This window comes from Lissotriton vulgaris, chromosome 9 (genome assembly GCF_964263255.1).
Source record: "Lissotriton vulgaris chromosome 9, aLisVul1.2, whole genome shotgun sequence".
NCBI lineage: Eukaryota > Metazoa > Chordata > Amphibia > Caudata > Salamandridae > Lissotriton > Lissotriton vulgaris.
Genome location: NC_141697.1, coordinates 420,022,016 through 420,043,029, shown reverse-complemented (window position 1 = coordinate 420,043,029; position 21,014 = coordinate 420,022,016). Strand labels below are relative to the sequence as shown.

Here is a 21,014-nt window from a genome sequence, read left to right as displayed (position 1 = left end):
TAAGAAAAACTTCCACTTCATTTAAAAAAAAAAAACTGATTGGGACATGAATAAAACATATGTATCGCATCAGCAGAAAACAGTTTACATCCCAAGAAACCCCGCTAGTCGATCTGGGAGCCCCCCCAGCTAGGTATGTTTGCAGGGGTATGGTACAGATTGAACATAACCATATAACTTTGAGTACGCAATGTACCAGAAACAAGGACAGATCTAGCTAGTTTAAGCGGGAATTTCAAGTCTATTATTGGAGCTCCGAATTTAGCAGCCCACTTTGCATTCTGAGCAGATAGGTCATCCGGAAGTGCAGACAAAAGGATTTGATAAAGGGGACTTATTCTAGACTCCTTTGTGATTAATTAAATTAATCTTAGCCTACAGATTAGGATTTCTGGAAAAGTTCTTGTCAAGAAGGCTTCTTATCTGTAGATATTTGAAAAAAGAACTAGATTGCAAGTGACATTTTTCCTTCAAAAAGGAAAGAGTGAACTAAATCACCAATTCCCTTTAGACCTAAAGAACTCCATTTCATCATCATACCATCATAGAATATTGGGGGATGCAAGACAGAAGCATTAAATGGGGTATAATGATAAAATTTTGAGATAGCCAAGCAGGAGCAAATTTTCTGCCAGACAGAGAATAAGGCCCAACAGATCTTGAATTTGTTTTTTTTAAATAGCTTGGTTCCAGTACACGTGTTAATAGCCCCTTGGCAGCATCACCAAGTGCTATTTCATAGATGGATGGGGACATGCACACTGGAATCTCAACATTGTCACCAAGCAAGGGAAGGCCAAAGTGGTGGATCAAAGCGGCCCAGTAATAATATAACAAGTTAGGAATGGCCCAGCCACCTTGCTCCCGGGGGAGAAATGTCCATTTCTGAGCCCTTCTCGGCCTGCGATACCCCCAGAGGAACCGTTGACATTCTTTCAGCTCTTACTAATATTGAATTGGAGATTAAGAGTGGAATGGACCTAAAAAGATATAGAAACTTTGGGAGAGCAAGCATTTTCAGGATGGTACATCGTCCACATAAAGAGAGATGCAGGTGGTCCATTCTCTCAAATTTCCAATGGAGCGAATCAATTACAGGGGGGTAATTTAGATCTGGAATCTGATCAACCTCAGAAGAAATTTTAATCCAAAGATATGTGGCCTCTTTAGCTATAGAAACATGCGAAGAGGGCATAGCTGACGATTGAATTACTTGGGTCTTTGTAATGTTGAGCTTATACCCAGATATAGCACCAAATTGTCCCGCAAAATTCTCTAATGCTATAAAAGAAGAGCCAACGTTATCAGTTAATACAACAATATCATCGGCGTACGCCAATGCCTTAAAGTCCACCCCCTGAACCCTGACTGGAGAAATCCCCGGACTTCGATCAGACTCAAGAAATGATCTATGAACAAGGCAAATAGTATTGGGGGGGGGGGGGGGGGGGGGGTAGAGGAACAGGGGCAACCCTGTCTAGTCACCCTACTAATGGAAAAATAGGCAGATTCTTTCCCGGAGATACGAATTGCGGCGGATGGAGCCAGATAGAGCGCCTGAAGGTCCTGGATGAACTCGGCAGGGAATCCCTTCCAGCGCATTACTGCCCAAAGGAACCCCCAGGAGACCCTGTTGAACGCCTTCTCGGCGTCCAACAGGATCACCCCGAGGGGAGAGCTCGTAACTGAGCCCAATCAAGCAGCGCAATGACACGCCGAATGTGATCTGTTGTGTCCCTGCCGGGAATAAACCCGTGCTGACGGATTGTAACCAGGGGGACTACAACTTGGGCTAATCCAGAAGCTAGAATTCTAGAATAGATTTTGCTGTCAGTATTAATGAGTGCAAACTGTTGGTATGAGGAGGGATTCAGGTCATCCTTGCCCTTCTTTTTAAACAATACAATGGGGGCCCGACGCCAGGAGTCAGGAATGAGCCCGGCTTGGGCGGCCTTAAAAACAGCTAACATTTCTTGTCTAATCAACGACAGGAAAGTCTTCTAGAACTCGAGATGGATGAAATCAGGACCGGCAGCTTTACCATTAGAGAGGGATTTAATAGCAGTTTCTACCTCGTCCCAGCTAATGGGAGCAGAAAGGACTTCATTCTGTTCCATGGTTACCCTCAAGGTGTTTAGGGGATGAAAGAACTCATCCAGACCAGCTTGATTATGAGCCATGCTAGAATCTTCTGTATATAATCTAGTGTAAAAGTTCACAAAAACATCCAGGACCCCACCAGGGGTTTCTTGCAGACAGCCCCGTTGATCCATAATTCGGACAATTCGATTCGCCATAGCCCTCTGCTGTAATCTATGCAAGAACCTTTCCTGAGTGTTCCCCAAATCCATACATTAGCGTGCGAAATTGAACATATTTGGCTGCTAGATCTTGGTACAGTGGTTCTAACAGATTAGACTTTGCTATGGCAACCGCTTTCTGGCTATTGGATACATCATGACCAAGGCGGATATTATTACACACTTTGAATTCGGCTTGTTGTAACTCTTTGAATCAATCTTTAGTCTGTTGCTGTGCTTGTTTTCAACGGTGGGAAGCAAAGCTTTTAGTTTCCCCACGTAAGGCTGCTTTAAATGTATCCCAGACCTTAGAGTCAGAAGAGGTATCCCTATTGATGTTAAAATATTCTGGGATCCATGTAGCCATACGCTCCTGATATTGCTGGTCTATAAGGAGCTTTCTATCAAAAGTCCATAATCTAATTTGTTTAAAGGGGGCGGTCCCATAAGAGATCGATGGTTATGGGATTGTGATCAGATATGGTCCTAGGAACAACTTCAATGCAGGCCGATGAGGCATTTCGATCAGACAGAAAAGCATAATAGAGGCGGACCATTTTGTTGTGTGGGACAGAATAGAATGTGTGTCCGTCCTTATCCTGATGATGATAGTACCATATATCTATAAGACCATGGTCCAAAAGAAGGATCTGGAGAGCCTTGAATACTTGAGGCTTCCGGCCCACATAGTTACGACAAGTTAGGAGATTAATTTGACTAGAAACATGAATATTAAAGTCGCCACAAAATAAAATTAGATGGGTCCACCCCACTAATTCCAAATTTAAGCTCCTAAGAACTTGCGGGTCGTCCAAATTAGAGGCGTAGATCGAACAAACTGATAATGGAGATCTATTTAGGCAAAGTTCAATAATTACCCATCTTCCAAAATTATCTTCTTTCCCTTTTTTGAGAGATCCAAGCCCGTTCAGAAGAATAGCTACACCCCTAATTGTGGATGTTTGGCGAGAACAGGCAACTAACTCATAACCAGGGAATTTTAGCCAGCTACGCTTATTCCATGGGATACGAGTCTCCTGAAAAAAGATTAGATCAACCTGTAAAATTTATAGAATCTTATAAAAAAATCCTACGTTTCTTGGGATCATTTAAACCACAGACATTCCATGTGGCCCATTCAAGAAATAAAAGGACCAACAGCCACCAAGACCCAATTTACTAATGAAAGAACGCAACAAGATTACCACCCCTCTGGAACGTAGTATACAGGATGTACAGAATGTTTGAATCATCGGAACATTGTCATATGGATACTTCGTTACATATATTGCGTTAAGTTAGCATGAGTGTATTACATGTTTAAACAGCCGTTTTTCCTTCGGCTTCAGTTTTGCACACGACACCTACTTGTTGTTGTCGCTTTCAACCTAGAAGCGGTGATGTGATTTATTTGAGAATAATATGTTATCACTATGCTATCAGCTTTGCCTGGTACACTTGGTACAACTGTCTGCACACTGAGAGCTGCACACTCTAAGAATAACCTAACACAAGGTTGTTGGGAAGCCTGATCCTCGCACCACATTAGACATAACACTAATAATGTTGATGCCAACATTTTGGGCTCTACGCGGGTTTAAGATTGAGTTACACGGAATGAACGTAGACACTTGGTGCTGCGCATGAAGAGAGCTGGTAGCTGTTGATGTGATCTACTCCTACTGACATTTAGAGGTATGGGTCCGCCCTGCTAAAGCACGAATGAGACCTTCTTAGATATAAAATAATATGCTAAATAGGGTGCGCGAAATATAGCTGATATAGATTTCTATAGATTTTGCATTGTAACATGCTATCACCTTTTGCTTACTATGGATTAGTGACTATGCTGCTAACTCTGATTTTTATAATCTGCATTTTGGTATTATACAAGATACTGCGTTTGAGAACCTTGCATTGAATAATAAATATTTCAAACTTGCACGTGTGTTCTTTGACTCTCAGTTTTGGTTTGAAATGATTATATAACGAAAGAGTGTTCATGTGTTCCACGATTCCTGAGGTATTCTAAAGTTCATGTTCTGGTTTGTCTAAGACATGGATCATTCCATAATGAGCCATGAGACACTGTAGCTAGCTAGGTAAGGGGATTTCTGACACTGAGATGAGTTTTGGATCATCCTAACTCACTGAGGTTCTAGATCTCTATGCACAGTTCTGTGGGAGAACGGAAACCCTGCTACATTTTTTTTTTTTCCAAGTTTGAAATATTTATTATTCAATGCAAGGTTCTCAAACGCAGTATCTTGTATAATACCAAAATGCAGATTATAAAAATCAGAATCAGGGTAAGCAACAACAACAGCAGACACAGGTTTCTAGTCCGGCGCCTTCACAACCTGCGCAGTCAGATCGAGTTTATGATTTGCGCGATCGCGCGACGATTAAATCGCCTGAAAGATTTCAGGCTTCTGACCAACGCTCTCCTCGTTCCTTTCAGGACTCATCGGCTCCGTCAACCGGTGGTGGAGGGGGCGGCAGGGGCAGGGGTGGCCAGCAAGGACGTGGCCAGCCCCGCACGCGAAGTGAAGGGGATCAGCGGGACGACTCTACGCCAAAGAGACCGCAGTTTGCCAAGAAGAAAGTCGCAGCCTTAACGGCGCATCGATATGCCCCAGATAGTGAGAACGCGGCTTCGGCGGGAGCTAACACTGATTTTTATAATCTGCATTTTGGTATTATACAAGATACTGCGTTTGAGAACCTTGCATTGAATAATAAATATTTCAAACTTGCACGTGTGTTCTTTTTGACTCTCAGTTTTGGTTTGAAATGATTATATAACGAAAGAGTGTTCATCTGTTCCACGATTCCTGAGGTATTCTAAAGTTCATGTTCTGGTTTGTCTAAGACATGGATCATTCCATAATGAGCCATGAGACACTGTAGCTAGCTAGGTAAGGGGATTTCTGACACTGAGATGAGTTTTGGATCATTCTAACTCACTGAGGTTCTAGATCTCTATGCACAGTTCTGTGGGAGAACGGAAACCCTGCTACATGGCGCCCGTACGTTGTTGGCCTTATATCATGACACTCGAGTAGTATATCATTCAAACCTTGACACCTTCATTCCCGTTTCCGGTAAACGGTGGTGTCGGAAAAACCTACCTATTTTTTAAATAGGTCTTTTCAAGCTTGAATTCTTTTAAAAACGGTTTCTTTGAATTACTACCCAGTTGTGCTACAAAGTGTTCTTTGTCTTTTTTCTCTTCCTGTGCTACCATGGCCGTGGACATACCGCAGCATAGCCGCGTCGCGGTTCGCGACCACTTGCGGGCATATAATGTCCCTGTGGAAGGCTTGGCTGTGGTTCTAGTGGTGAGTGCGGAACATGCGTACCCGTACAAATTGTTTTATTCCTGGGTGACATTTCCGGCAGTGGACGCTAATTCGGGTGTCTTCCATTCATACACTGCCTCGGCTGTACCAGCGGCTTATGCTCCGTACAGGGCACTGGAAGTACCTATCGATGCTTGGCAGCACGGAGTTTGGTTTGGTGGCGCCCTACCCCATTCTTTAACGGCTTCGAGGTTAGGTCCTTTATCCATTCCGGGCACAAATTGGCCCGCTTTGGGTGGATTTACTCCTCACCCTAATCGCGCTACTTGTAGTGTAGCTGACCTGCGGCGTCTTCATGACGTCGCGGTTGGAGTGATTAGGGCGCTTGTTCATTACATTGGTCGTAATGTTCATGGCGCAGCATCCGCAGGTGCGCAGCTTCGAGCAGAACAGGCTGGTTTGAAAATCAGTCCTGTCTTGGTGAATTCCGTTATGGGCAAGAAGCCCCAGAATAAGGATGATTTTCCTTACTGGCTTGCCGAGAAATTCGACCAGCTGGAGGCTGTGTTTCCTAATACGACTCCGGGTGAAAAACACCGGATTCTTACGCTTAGTTTACCGAAAGATTTAGCCCCTGAACTTGCTGACTGTGAAACATGGGGTAAGACTTTTGCAGCGGTTTACTCGAGGTGCTATGGCACCCCGTCTGTGTCAAACCTTTCTGCGGTCCTTAAACGTGTTCAGGATGATCACGGACCGGAGTCGGCGGTTGAATTAGGTATGCGCCTGAGCGGCTCGTTTGAGACAGTTTGCGGTCTTATCCTTGCAAATGTCAAGGGGGATGCAGTGAACTTTCAGGTGGCCAATGCTCTGGCGTTAATTCCCGATGCCGAGAAACCCCGTCAGCTAGCAAGAATTATTGTGGCGGCTTATAAAACGGTTGGCCGCACTTCTAAGGGTGTAAAGGCTTTTTCTGAAAAAGAGAAGAAGCAGCCCCAGGGACAGTCTTCGGAAACGGGTGGACAACCCAAGTCCAAAAAACAGAATTGGCCTAAAAAGCAGAATCAGGGTAAGCAACAACAACAGCAGACACAGGTTTCTAGTCCGGCGCCTTCACAACCTAGGCAGTCAGATCGAGTTTATGATTTGCGCGACGATTAAATCGCCTGAAAGATTTCAGGCTTCTGACCAACGCTCTCCTCGTTCCTTTCAGGACTCATCGGCTCCGTCAACCGGTGGTGGAGGGGGGCGGCAGGGGCAGGGGTGGCCAGCAAGGACGTGGCCAGCCCCGCACGCGAAGTGAAGGGGATCAGCGGGACGACTCTACGCCAAAGAGACCGCAGTTTGCCAAGAAGAAAGTCGCAGCCTTAACGGCGCATCGATATGCCCCAGATAGTGAGAACGGGGCTTCGGAATCTGACGTGGGCTCTGACCTTGCTGGACAGCGCGGCGGAGATTACCATAGTGAGAGAGGCCCTCCGTCCACTGTTGAAGGTGACAGCGACTGACACTTATGTTGTGATTGAAACGGCTGATACACATGTTGCTCCCCCTGAACGACTTTTTGAAATTGTCCTGTTAATTGAAGGTGACATGCAACGAACTGTAAAAGGGGTATTTTGGGAAAATATTTCGTCTACGTATGACATTTTGCTTTCGGAGGCTGACTGGCCCCCACCTTTTGTTCTCGCAGCTCCGCGAGGGGAGGAGGTGATCCTCCCCAGTTTCGCGCACACTGTATCGAGAGTGGAAGCGCTGCATTTTGCAGAACAGTGGGCTCTGGCGCTTGCGCCGGCTGTGTACCGAAATCAGTGTGGCTGGGATAAATTGTCCCCTAGCCATGAGATTCCTTTACGGTCACAGCCGCAGCCACAACCTCAGTATCCCATACGGCGTGAAGCTAAAGCTTCAGTCGCGGCTATCCTTGAACAATTGGAATATCAAGGTGTAATTGAAACGTGTGCGTCACCTATGAATAATCCCCTTTTTACTGTTAACAAGCCGGACGGCTCATATCGTCTGGTTTTGGATTACCGGCATTTGAACTCGCATTGCCGTAACTGTGCAGTACAGAATACTCACGGCTCTGCCCTAGTGAATAGTCTTGAGCGTAAACGGTTCAAAACCACGCTTGACATTTCCAATGGTTTTTATGCACACAGATTAGATGGTCTAAGTTCCCAATGGACCAGTTTTACGTGCGGCGGCGTACAAAAAATGTTTAAACGACACCCAATGGGCTATAAAAATAGTCCTGGAGTGTTTTCCGCCCGCATAGTCTCTCTTTTGGAGAGCTTCGATCCAGTTGCTTGTTCTTATGTGGATGACATTTATCTCACAGACGACGAACTTTGGGAGCATCTGTGTTGAGTAAACAGCATAATTTGTAACTTTGCAGACATGGGTTACAAGTTTAACTTTGCAAAATCACACATTGCGGAGTACACAGTGTTGTTTCTGGGTTATGAACTTAACCACGAAGGAAAGGGGTTGGCTCCTCACTTCCTGGAGAAATGCGCGCAGTTGTGCTCTCCGACAACGCTGAAAAAATTACAGTCTTTACTGGGTTTTTTGAATTTCGGTAGAACATACATTCCGGAATATGCCCAGCGTATCAAGCCTTTGTATGCGCTGATACAACCATCTTTTTCCAAATCATGCTGGCTGCCTGAGCATTCAGCCGAATCTCCAGTCTTTGCAGGCTGATTTGCTCGCTTCTGACTACTTACAGACTCGTGATAACCAGACCAACCTGGTGATAAGAATTATCCCTGGGACGGTGGGTTTCACGTACCTGACTTTTAATGAAGGGGATACTGTACCTATTGCTTACAAGTCACACTTGTACACTTCGGCTGAACTGCGTTTTTCCACTGTGGAGAAAGTTTTAACGGCTGTGCAGATGGCAATTCTTAAGGAACGTGCCCTGTCGCAGGGAAAGCGCATGTTGGTTGTTACCCCGTGTCCTGCCTTGGAGGCGGTCACGAAAGCCAGTGTACCGAATTCTAAAGCTTTGCACCCTCGGTGGATTCAGTGGGCTACATCCTTGACATCCCAGGATGTCACGTTTATTTTTGACGCCGCTTTACGGTCGCAGGAGTATTTACAGTATGAATTTGTTCATCCTGCTCCTTTAGCGATGCGGCCGTTGGAGGATTTCCATTGGATCATTTACACTGATGGTTCGGCGCAGGTTGCGCATGGCTCTAAACATGCCTACGTTTCCGCTTGCGCCATTGTAGTCGGTGCCATGGTGAACGATGAGTTCAAGTCCAGTGTTGTGCACACGCAAACACTAGGGGACTGCACCGCACAATTAGCAGAGCTTCGTGCTCTTATGCTCGCATTGGAGTACGCTGATCCTTGTGTGACGACTTTAATCGTAAGTGATTCTTACTACTGTGTCCAGTCTTACAATGAGAACTTGTTCTTTTGGATTCAGAATGATTTTCGTGATTCCAAAGGTAGCACAATAAAACATAAAATGATCTGGGTCCGAGTGGCGGAACTTAAAGAGAAACTGCCGCTCGTGTTTGTGATTCATACTCTCGGCCATCAGCGCGTGGGAGTCCACGCTGTTGGTAATTCGCTTGCTGATGAGGCAGCGAAGTCTGCGGTATCGAAATACTTAGTTGCAGCAGTCACGAGGTCCAAAAGCAAAATAGATGATGACATCTTGGCGGCTGTTGCTGCCACGGAGAAGGGAGGTAAATATCCTGCGGGGTTCCCTTCGAAGTACACATACCACTTAAGTCCCGATAAGGTTCCTTATGTGAAAATTCCTGAAGTTGGCGAACGTCTAGTTCCCAACTCGGATCGCAGAGCTTCTCTGATTACAGCGGCTCATGAAGGTGTGGCGTCTGCGCATGCGGGCGTCTCAGCCACTGTAACTCAGCTACAACAAAGGTTCTGGTGGCGGGGACTGTACAAACAGACGTGCGATCATGTCCTTATGTGTGACATTTGTCAGCAGATTAAGCCTTCTACTGCTGCGCGTCCGCCTCAGACACAGTTGTACATCTCTAATAAACCGCTTGGTTGCGTTTATTTGGATCACTGTGGTCCTTTTTCCTCAGATACTGCGTATAAATACATCTTAGTAGCAGTTGACTCATGCACACGCTTTGTGTGGGTATGGCCGCATCGAAGCGCTGATTCGCGGACTGTCATTAAGGATTTGCGTGTCTTTGTGGGAATCTTTGCCTGTGGTACTTTCCATTCGGACCAGGGTCCGGCTTTCGCCTCTAAGGCGTATAAGGATGCTATGGTTTCGTTGGGAGTCCAAGTCAAGTTTTCAAGTCCCTACAGGCCTGAGGGCAATAGTGTAGTAGAACGAATGAACCACGACTTAAAGCAATCTTTGACAGCCCGAGTTATAGGCACTGGTAGAAACTGGCTGACCCACCTCTATGGCGTGCAGCGTGCGCTTAATAATCTCCCTAGAAGGTCTCTGGGTGGGCGGACCCCATACGAAATGCTCTTTGGTATCAAGATGTACGTCCCGGACCTCGATGGTGCAGACTGCCAGGCCCAGGCCGCGGCCTTTGACGTAGATGAACATTGCAATGTTTTACAGAATCTACAAAAGACCAGAGACAGTCTTGCTAAGGAACACTTGCCCTCCACGTCGGATGATGCGTTGCAGATCCCGGTAGTTGGCTAGCTACCCCAAGTTGGAGAACTGGTTCGAGAGAAGATCGATAACAAGAAAGAGTTTGGTCCCTCATATCGAGCACCGGTTCGAGTTCTTGGAGTGAAGGGCACAAGAACAGTCATTTTACCACCACTTCCAGGTCGTAAAGAAAACAGATTTATTTCTATTGACAATGTCAAGACACACAGGGTGGCCGATTCTTCATAGCATGACACCGGCTGTATCCTGTCCTTCCATGGTGAGGCACTCTGTGCTGGCTATTACATCTGGTGCAGAACAGGAGGTGTCCCTCGAGATGCCTGCTATATCCAGTCCTTTATTAAATACTATTCCTGTTACTAACATTGATGAATTGACCTATGCAGATCCTGCTGATTTATCTATGTCCGATTTACAAGCCCGTTTGGCTAACCAGTCCAGATTCTCTTTTGACTCTGATTCGGAACTTTCAAAGAAACTATCGACTATTGCAAAATATGCCACGTTGTTTAAAAAACATTTTCTAATTCCACCTTGGACATACGTTTGGCTGATACTATTTTCATTTTATCTTTTTATGTCAATTGGTTTTGTGTTTTATTTTTTCCGCCTGATCGATGGCCATTATGTGAAAGAAAGAACAGGAATTCGGTACCTTAATGGAACATTGGCCCCTCTTTCCTCCTCACATTCAGCACACAGACTAAAAAGAGACTTAAATACAGTAGAGATTACTGCTTGGCCTGTCCTTGATGGGATTGTGTGGGATGCGGTTAGGTTTCAGATACATGGCCCCACAGAAGTTATTAATGTTCCTAATGTGCTTAGAGTAAACATGGGAGATGTGATTAAGCAAGATATTCGTTCTGATGATTGGGATCTTCAGGCCGTAGAAGAATTGTTCTCTGATTTGAAATATTATGCGGCCTTTGATGCTGAGGAGTTGTACTTAGATTCTGTCAATTATGGTGATTTGTTTTGTTATCAACATTATGGGAATCACTTCTTACACAAAACAAGTTCCAGGAGGGTTCCTGTGAACTACACACAGTGGGAACATTGTCCTGCTCCTTTACAGGGGAGCTCAAGTACATTTCTGAGGAAATTCTCTTATTTTACAGATTTTAATCAATCAAATCCTGAGTCGTTTTATTTTAAAGTGAAACAGAAATTCATGTCCAAAGTTAGACTTACCGATACAAAATTGCTGTATTCGAAGTCCTTTCTAGACAAGTTAGCTATAGATGGCTATGAGTTATGGAAGGAGGCTATTGACCTTAAATCGGTTTGGGGTACCAAAGATTGGCAGGTACAAGGCACTGAGGCTTTGCATCGTGCATGTCTCATCCCGAATCACATGTTGTTTTTAAATTCTACTATTTCCCAAACAACATGCTTTGGATTGGCTACATCTAAAAAATTAAATACACCTACTATCCCTGATTCGGAAGAATATTCAGGTTGGAGTAATTTCACTACACTGTCCATCAGTGGGATACGAGCACTTTTGCACAATTCCTCCTTTAATATTTCCAGTTTTGATCCAGAGGGGTGGCTTTTGTGGCAAAGAAGCTCTGATTCTTGCCAACGTCGTTTTTTGGGTTTGTCTGAAGGTTTTACACACATCAGGCCAGATCCCAGGTTTGAAACAGATCACACTGTTACTACTTATTCAGTAGGCAAATTGTGTCAGAACTGGTTACAACATTCCACTTTGGCTGTAGTTAAACTGCATCTGTCCCAGTTGAATGAGAACAGAGCTAAATGATTTTATAAAAGGCCCGGCTAGGGGTAGATCTAAACGCTGGCTTTATGCTATGTACAATGAAATGTGGAAATTTTCACAGATTGAGGCTGCTAAACGCCTGAGAGCTATTGATCAAGCAAATTTGGAAAAAGTGCTTGCAGTGGTCGATAACAGTATTAACATGCTTTCTTCCAGGATTTACACGTTGGATAATATTGTTTCTTCTGTTGTTGATATTGTACATGATGAAGTGTCCACGTTATACCATGGTCAAAATCAGTTACGTTCTGTAATGCAGTTTGCATGGACCCTACAGACACTTAAGGCTGGTCGAGTTCCCTGGAACTCGTTGAACGTTTCGTCCCTTTTCGCCCCTTTTAATCTGACTGAAAAGCAACGCATGCTTTCTATGCGTGATGCGTCATTTTCTATGTTACATATTGAAAAGCTAGAATCCTTACCTTTCTCTGTTGCTGAAACCACTACTGCCACATGGCTTATTCATGGATTAATTACATTACCATTTCCCTTATACAAATTTACTAATTGTATGCAGTATATTGCTATAGGACGATATGAACCACTAGGCAATGCATTCCTACATGAGGCATGGTCATTACCATACACATACAGATGTCTGAAGGATGGAAAAGAAGTGAATCTTAATGGTGAGGAATGCACACAGTCACCTGACCATTCATTAATATGCAGACACATTCAGTTACACGGTTCTTGTAATCAGGACCGCCCAAATTTAGCATGTGTTTTAAAAGGCACGCCAGTTCCAGCAGTAGTTCCCACGTTTACATTATTGACTAATGGTAGTTATTTGCTTAGAAACAACGAGTTATGTTGTGGGTTATTAATTGGTGTGGCTTATGTGGTAACTGTATCGGAGCGTGTGGTGTGTTGCAAGAATGTTCTATACCCACCCACGCATGGGTCTTCAGATGTCTCCATCTGGCCACGGATTCCAACCTTGGAAGCGAAGTTCAATGGTTTAAGCAGAATAAGGGCCCTTTTGTCTCAAAAACAAGTGACCCTGAGTTCGGCCCGGGAAAATTATGTCCTTCACATAGCTAACACACGCACAGAGGTGCAGGCGCTTTTAAATACTGATTTGCCGTTTCATTTCTGTGAGCTGGTGCATCAGATCTTTAATGCATCTTCCACGACTGGGCTTGCACATTTTTTTAAATTGGTTAGCAGTGGCCTCGTGACTACATTTGAAAAAGTTTTTGGTATCATTCCCACGTTTTTCCACTCTATTTTTTCGAGTTTGTTTGGTGGACTACCTGTGTTACTGGCTGTAGCCGCTGGCATTTTGTTGGTGTTTTTCTTCATAAAACATGGATGCCCATCCTGCGCAAGAAGCCGTTCAACGCCTCCTGACACTGTGCCGTAATCGGATGCTCAATTACTATGGAACATTGCCGCTTGCAGCATTAAGCACGGCTTATAGATTGTCATTTCGGTTCACCGACTTCACGTGTGTCCAACCTGTGTTTCACTGCCTGAGCTGCGAGTTCGATTGGGCCATTGATTTGTGCCTATGCTTGAGGACTGCTCCTGACGTCGATTTTGATCAGCTAATGCGTCCCGTGGTGGCTCACGAGCTGATTTGTTCTGGCGAAAGAGTTATGGCCTTGGCAGCGATAAATGGAGTACTGGGCCAATGGGAGATCTCTGCAGCGGCGCATGCCTTTCTGACACACAGCGTTCTGGTGAACCCACCGAGTTGTCCTCTGACGTTACAGGAGGATCCGATGCTGGAGGAGCACGTATGTTCTTTCCCATTGCTGAATTGGATTGCTGAACTATTTTCGGAGGATGGCAGTGATTTCATACTGGAGGCTGTTGCAACTTACTTTGCATATACTGTCCAATCGTGAGATGCCTGGGAGGATTGCTTTGTTATGGAATATGACTTTCCCCTTGCTGGATTGGAGGGATGAACTGTACTCAAATGATGGAGAGTTCAATCATGTGATGTCGCTGAAAATAACGTCAATGTGGCACATGACTTTGGATATCGGATAAGTGCCTTGTTTTTTCTCTTACAGACATTTGAATTAATGCGACCTGGTCCTACATTTTATAATTTTGAGACCTGGCGGATAACTTTTGGTTCGAAAGTTTTATTTTTAATTTTAGATTTGAGGCCACTGTAGGCATTCATACATATTCATTCATACATATTTTTTAGCTTATTTTAGCTCAAGATTATTGAACTTTGCTTTCATTTTATGTATCTGATTTAGTATTGCCTTTTCCCTTATGTTTGACGGTGCTCGGATCAATGGGGGGGTGTCATATGGATACTTCGTTACATATATTGCGTTAAGTTAGCATGAGTGTATTACATGTTTAAACAGCCGTTTTTCCTTCGGCTTCAGTTTTGCACACAACACCTACTTGTTGTTGTCGCTTTCAACCTAGAAGCGGTGATGTGATTTATTTGAGAATAATATGTTATCACTATGCTATCAGCTTTGCCTGGTACACTTGGTACAACTGTCTGCACACTGAGAGCTGCACACTCTAAGAATAACCTAACACAAGGTTGTTGGGAAGCCTGATCCTCGCACCACATTAGACATAACACTAATAATGTTGATGCCAACATTTTGGGCTCTACGCGGGTTTAAGATCGAGTTACACGGAATGAACGTAGACACTTGGTGCTGCGCATGAAGAGAGCTGGTAGCTGTTCATGTGATCTACTCCTACTGACATTTAGAGGTATGGGTCCGCCCTGCTAAAGCCCGAATGAGACCTTCTTAGATATAAAATAATATGCTAAATAGGGTGCGCGAAATATAGGTGATATAGATTTCTATAGATTTTGCATTGTAACATGCTATCACCTTTTGCTTACTATGGATTAGTGACTATGCTGCTAACTCTGATTTTTATAATCTGCATTTTGGTATTATACAAGATACTGCGTTTGAGAACCTTGCATTGAATAATAAATATTTCAAACTTGCACGTGTGTTCTTTGACTCAGTTTTGGTTTGAAATGATTATATAACGAAAGAGTGTTCATGTGTTCCACGATTCCTGAGGTATTCTAAAGTTCATGTTCTGGTTTGTCTAAGACATGGATCATTCCATAATGAGCCCTGAGACACTGTAGCTAGCTAGGTAAGGGGATTTCTGACACTGAGATGAGTTTTGGATCATCCTAACTCACTGAGGTTCTAGATCTCTATGCACAGTTCTGTGGGAGAACGGAAACCCTGCTACACATAAATCATGTTTCCTAAACACAGATACAATTCTAGGAGAAAAACAGCCTCCTGAGCCCCCACCACCAAAACACCCTCCACCCCTGATGAGTGATCAGAGACTGAATAGAATTTATCCGTGGCCTCAGTGCTCTCCGACCCCCTTGAATCAAGAGAGCTCAGGGGTGAGGTCTAACATTCGGGAGCAGCAGATTAGAGCCTTGCTCCACAAGAGGGTCCGGATAGGCATTAGATTGAGTACATGGCTGAACTACAGTTCCCAGCATACATTGAGAAAGAGATATGGGTGCAATGATGGACAGATCCTTTGAGTTTTGTGAAAGCGTAGCCCCTAAGTTGATATCAGCCGCAGTTTGAGCCTGTGTCTGTAGCCCATTATATGGAAAAGTGTTAGTTATATGCTGCGGTGAGAACAGGTTAATCGACTGAGAATCAAGGTTAGGAGTTTCAATAACGGGTGTGAGCGCTGAGTCCAAAATTGATTTCACTGGATGTAACTGTGGTTCTAGGAACAAAGTATCAGTTTCAACACTCATCCCCTTACCGGCAGAAGACTTCACTGTTTTTATTTCTTTAGCAGAGTCCTGCTGCTTCTCGGGTATGCTGGCGTCATTGAGGGATGCAGAGGCTTTCTCTTTTGGCAAACGGCGGCTGAAAAGATCTGAAGTGTCTGCCCTTTATTTTTCTCCATTCTGCCCTTTCTTCGATGCTGGGAGTAGCGCCGTATCAGTATAAGGAGGCGTTGATTTCGGAGCCCCCAGCGCGCTCCGCTTCTCGGAGATCCCAGCAGAACCAGCCGTCGGATTTTTCGGCTCAACCTCAGTAGCATTCCGTGTGGTGCCGCGGGGCTTAGATGCAGCCGCGGCTCCTTTCGTTGTTACCTTAGGGGGTCTGCCGTTTGATTCAAGCTGCTTCTGCTCACCGGACTAACACCCCGCCAGATGGATCCGGACAAGAGCAACGCGTGATGACGGGAAGAGTGAAGAGTGAAGAGCGGGACGCCAAATTCAAAATAGTTTAGCAGCGAGCTAAACTCTCAGGATTACAAGGCGGGAGATAAGCGCCATACAGGTAGAAGTCGATTTTGTACAATCTTATACGATTTAACTCTTCGGGTGGCCCGGGATAGGATAACCACAACAGGAAGGTGGTAGCGGTCCAGGAGAGCTCCACACCAGCCTACTCGGCCGAGGTCACGGCCGCCATCTTGCCCCCTCTGGCAATGAGTTCCTGGTGGAATAATGGTGATGATGGGGGAGCACATTTACCAGTAGATCCGAGGACGGATTATACAATTGATCCTACAGCAGATAACCCAGACCTTTACCCAGCCAAGCCATGTCCTCCAGACGAGACTACAATATATCCCATCTGGCAAGGAGCTCCTGGTGGGATATATTGTCGTCTTGTCTGGAGGACATGGCTTGGCTGGGTAAAGGTCTGGGTTGTTATCTGCTGGAGGATCAATTGTATAATCCGACCTCTGATTTACTGGTAAATGTGCTCCCCCATCATCACCTTTATCGTGGTAATAGTGAGGAGAATCCGGAGGTGTAATCTGCAAAGGATTTGCAGGCGGAGAAGGAGGTGGTGTAGGAGATGAGGATGGTGTATGAAAAGGACTGGCAGGAACAGATTTCTTCTTTAAAGGAATCTTGTAAGGAGTGTCCTCATCAGAAATCTCATGTTTGAGGCAGCTTGGTATGAATATGACCAGTCTCAGGGTTAATTTATAGTCTCTTTTGCTTTGGATCAGTTTTTGGTGGAAAAATGCCTAAATTCGGATCTGAAGAAGCATCAGAGCCGACGTCTTTGGCATTGGTGCTTTCGGTTCCGGTGTGTGCTGCCCTTTAGGTACAGAAGATTTCGGCTCAGTAGGCTGCTTGGCTGTAGGCTTGAAACCGTATTTCTGTTTGGAACTGGAGGGCTTCAGTTCTGATGAGGACGAGGAGTCGGAAACGTCCTCTCGGTGCTGACCTTGGCCAGAAGGGAGAGGTGGTGCAGAAGCCTTGTGCTTTTTGGGAGTGATTTGAGGAGGCAAGGGGTCTTCTGTACTCACGTCACCTTGTCCCTGTGGAAGCTCTTCAGCGCCGAGGTCTATCTTGAGCTCAGAGTCCTTCACAGAGAAGGTTCTACTCCGCTGCTGATGCCTCCACGTCTTCTTGATCGGAACATTCAACGTAGATACCCAGCGTGTGTTCAATGCTTTGACACTGCATATCTCGACGTCGAGCCAGACGGTCGCGAAGAACTTTATTAGAACGATATGATCTGCAAGCATTGCAATCTTCTTCCTTGTGCTCTGGAGACAAGTACAAGTTACACAGCCTGTGAGAATCTGTACATGGAAACTTCGCGTGGCACTGAGGCCAGAATTTGAAGGGTGTCCATTTCATCGACTGAGAGCTGATCTGACAAGGTCAGGCCCAGAGGCCGTCCACAAAGCTTTCCTATCGATCAGTCAATTCCATTGACCAAAACGATATGCAGAGAAGTAGGAAATGCGTATGAAACAATACCGTTGAGGGTAGGGAGGATTGCCTGTCGAGGGGAACTCGAAGAATGGTTTCGAGCTGGAGTGCTGCAATACACGTCTGAACCTGATGGCGGAATTTTTTTTTTTAACAATGGAGTTGATGCTTATATGCACTATCACTGAAAGGAAGAGTCACCTTACCTCATGATTAGGAAAGACTTCTTCAAAGAAAAACAACTTGCAAACATCCAGACCAAACACTAGATGGCAGGAGTATACAAAGCATATGTGTCTACAGCACACATGCTTCGAACACTTACCTACAAGACCTCTTAGAAACCCATTTTCAGTAGAGGATTTGAACAAGGAGGGTTGGTCTGGCAGCTGCAAGAAAGCAGACAGAGCAGAAACATAACCCTTGAGAGTACCCAAAGCAGAGCCCTGCTGGGCAAGGGTAAAAATAAAAAGAAGATTAAACAGAAAAGCAGAAAGGAGGATCAACAGACTTTTCTGTACAATTTGCAAACTTTTGCCAATGGAAGGCGTATACAGTCTTAGTGGAGGGCCGCCTGGAAGCCAAGATAACATTACATACTTCGCGAGGCAGGTCAAAAGCTATTAACTGTCGCCGCTCAATCTTCACGCAAGGAGGCGGAGAACTGACAGGTTCGGATGAAGGATCCTTCCTTGCTGCTGTGACAAAAGATCCTCCCGAAGGGGCAGCCTAATTGGAGAGTCTATGTTTATTCAAAGAACCTCTGGATAAAAGACCCTCCATGCCCACTCCGGAGCCACAAGAATGACTTGGGCTCGGTCGTTCTTGATCTTTTCGAGAACTCTTGGCAGTAGTGGTATGTACAATACTAACTAAGGGAGGAGTCACTATACCTTGTGACTCGAAAGACTTCTTAGAACAAAAATAAGTTGCGCATATCCAAGACCAACACTAGATGGCAGGCGTACGTACAGAAAGTATCTACAGCTACAGATGCCACAAATTTATCAAGAAAAACAAGTAAAAAAATTTAATTGAATAAACCTTATTTAAGGTTAAGTAAAATATTTACTGCAATCAGATCAAAATTAATTTCTTAGCATGATACTATGACTTCCTTATACGACCAGAGAAGCATCATTTACATTGCTGAGGAATTAAAACTATCACCATAATCTAACAATTAGCGTAAAAGTGGCTTGAACCACAAAAAATCAAATATTGTGGAAAAAAATATATTTTTTATGCCCTGTCACAGCTTTTGCATCAAAACGTAATGCCAGCATTTTATCTTTCGTATGACGCCTAATATTTGTACTTGTGTAGTAATTCGTCTTGCAATGTATTAAATCAATTTTAAATTGATCCAGGCAAAAATATGAAATCAATTTCAAAACAATATCTATGCAGGTAGCATACCTGTCGTTTGATTGAAACCAATTCCATGTCCAGCTGCCTTAGGACAGTAGTCGCAGCAGTCGCATTTGCAGAAACTGCTGCCACATCCTCTTGGGTAAGAAACATTCCTTTTGGTGGTTTTCTTTTAGCTCTGTTTTTAGCTTGAGATGGATACTTTTCTTTCTTCACATGAGGAATTGTGTCATTTTTTGGCACCTATAAATACCAAACAAAAGAATGAATCATTAACTTCATCAAATACTTCTGTGTATGCCAATGAGAACAAGAAGGAAGAGAAAAAAATGATTGGCAATTTTTCCTGAAAACACGACTTGGCAGCTCGAAAATTAAGGCATACTTCATATCATATACATCCAACTCTAGGGAAATAAATGTATGCTAGAGAACTATGGCTCCAATGTTAGTGATGTACTAACCATAGCAAAGAGTAAGTATTTGTGAGGGATAACTCACAATGGATGTGTTGTAGGAGCATAAATGTAATATTGAGCAACTGTTCATGTTGTGTTTTCGCTGTGACTTCATGAGCCATGCAGTTGTACAAACCCCCGGCTCTTGCACTTAGGCTGAGGAGGGTAAAAGTCCATGAACTGTTTATTTATGTTAGCTTCCCCTTTGCTACCAAGAACTGGAGGATCAGGTAGATCAGAAAAGATGACAAACAGCAGATGTCAAAACGCATTGACCTTAGCACTGTGAGAATGTATTCATGCTTTGATAAGATTCGGGTCAGTATTATCCTTTATCTTGACTTACAAATTATATTTTGGGCACACGACTGACTCCACTATTTTGAAATAGATCAATTATGTTTAAATGGTATAAAAGGATTGCACCAGCTCCGTCTGGCAGAGTATACTTGGAAGCAGAAAGCTTTGAATCCCTCAGACTTGAGCTTAAATAAATATACCTCCATGACTGTTTGACTGCTCCCTCATTAACAGGCAAGTGTACCTAATTTGTGCATTCATAAACCGAGAGCTCGTCCGAGATCCACTAAGTCAATCTAGACAGATCAAAAGGAGTTGCAGTCAAGGGGCAGTTTGGTGAACCCTTTGACTTTAAAGTACATACCCGCATAAAGGGATTGCAGTGCCCACTGTTGCAGTCTGACGGGATCACTGGTAGACATGAGTTTGACACAGCGGGACCCAAAGAACTCCGAGGCGACACAGTTGCTGAAACCTGGTAAAGAGTACCATGGATGTGTGGAATGATATGAGAGACAATGATAAATATGGCCACGGGGACAGTGCGGTTCGTTGTACTTTATTATGTGAAAGTACCACGAGTTGGTGATTTTAAGTGGCTAGTGGTGTGAAGGTTAGATTGTATAGTGACAAAGCTTCACCATTACTGCACTAAAATGTGAAAGTCCAAAATGATGTTGATTTTTAGTGGCTAGTGGTATGACGGGAAGCTGGTGCAGTGGGACAAAGTTTCACCATTACTGCAGTAAAATAATTATTTTATAGAAGTCGCAACATAATGGGTAGTAGTTGTAGTAAATTTTGTGGTGTAAATAGACATTGTTGATGAAGTACAGCCATGTCCAGCAGAGGGAATTCAAGCACAGGAGATGACTAAACAAGGGATGGAGACTGGATTGTTTTTGCAACTATGGCATGAATATGCTGAAAAGGATCCTTCATTACAGTTTCCACTAAATGGCACTTTTGGTTAGGATCAACTGAATTATCTAAGGGAACGTATGATTGAGAAAGGAACGAGAGACTGGTTCATTTTGATGCGCTGAATAAGTGAGAAGAATACGCAAGCGGCCACAGTTAAGACAAACCGGTCATGTTAGAAACCTTCGGTTCCGATATGCCTGCACTAGAAGAAAAGGGAGATCCAAAGGATGAATGACCCTTCTTTAACTTCTCCTTCC

General features: G+C 44.2%; 1 protein-coding gene across 1 annotated transcript in view; it reads right to left on the bottom strand.

Moving 5' to 3' along the window:
• The window catches only part of RCOR1 (REST corepressor 1), a 745,358-nt gene that overhangs the window by 359,885 nt on the left and 364,459 nt on the right, over positions 1-21,014 (bottom strand). Inside the window, exon 10 of the mRNA XM_086937837.1 lies at positions 19,124-19,318. Within this exon, the coding sequence (XP_086793963.1) occupies positions 19,124-19,318 (195 nt within the window). The remainder of the gene's footprint in view (positions 1-19,123; positions 19,319-21,014) is intronic.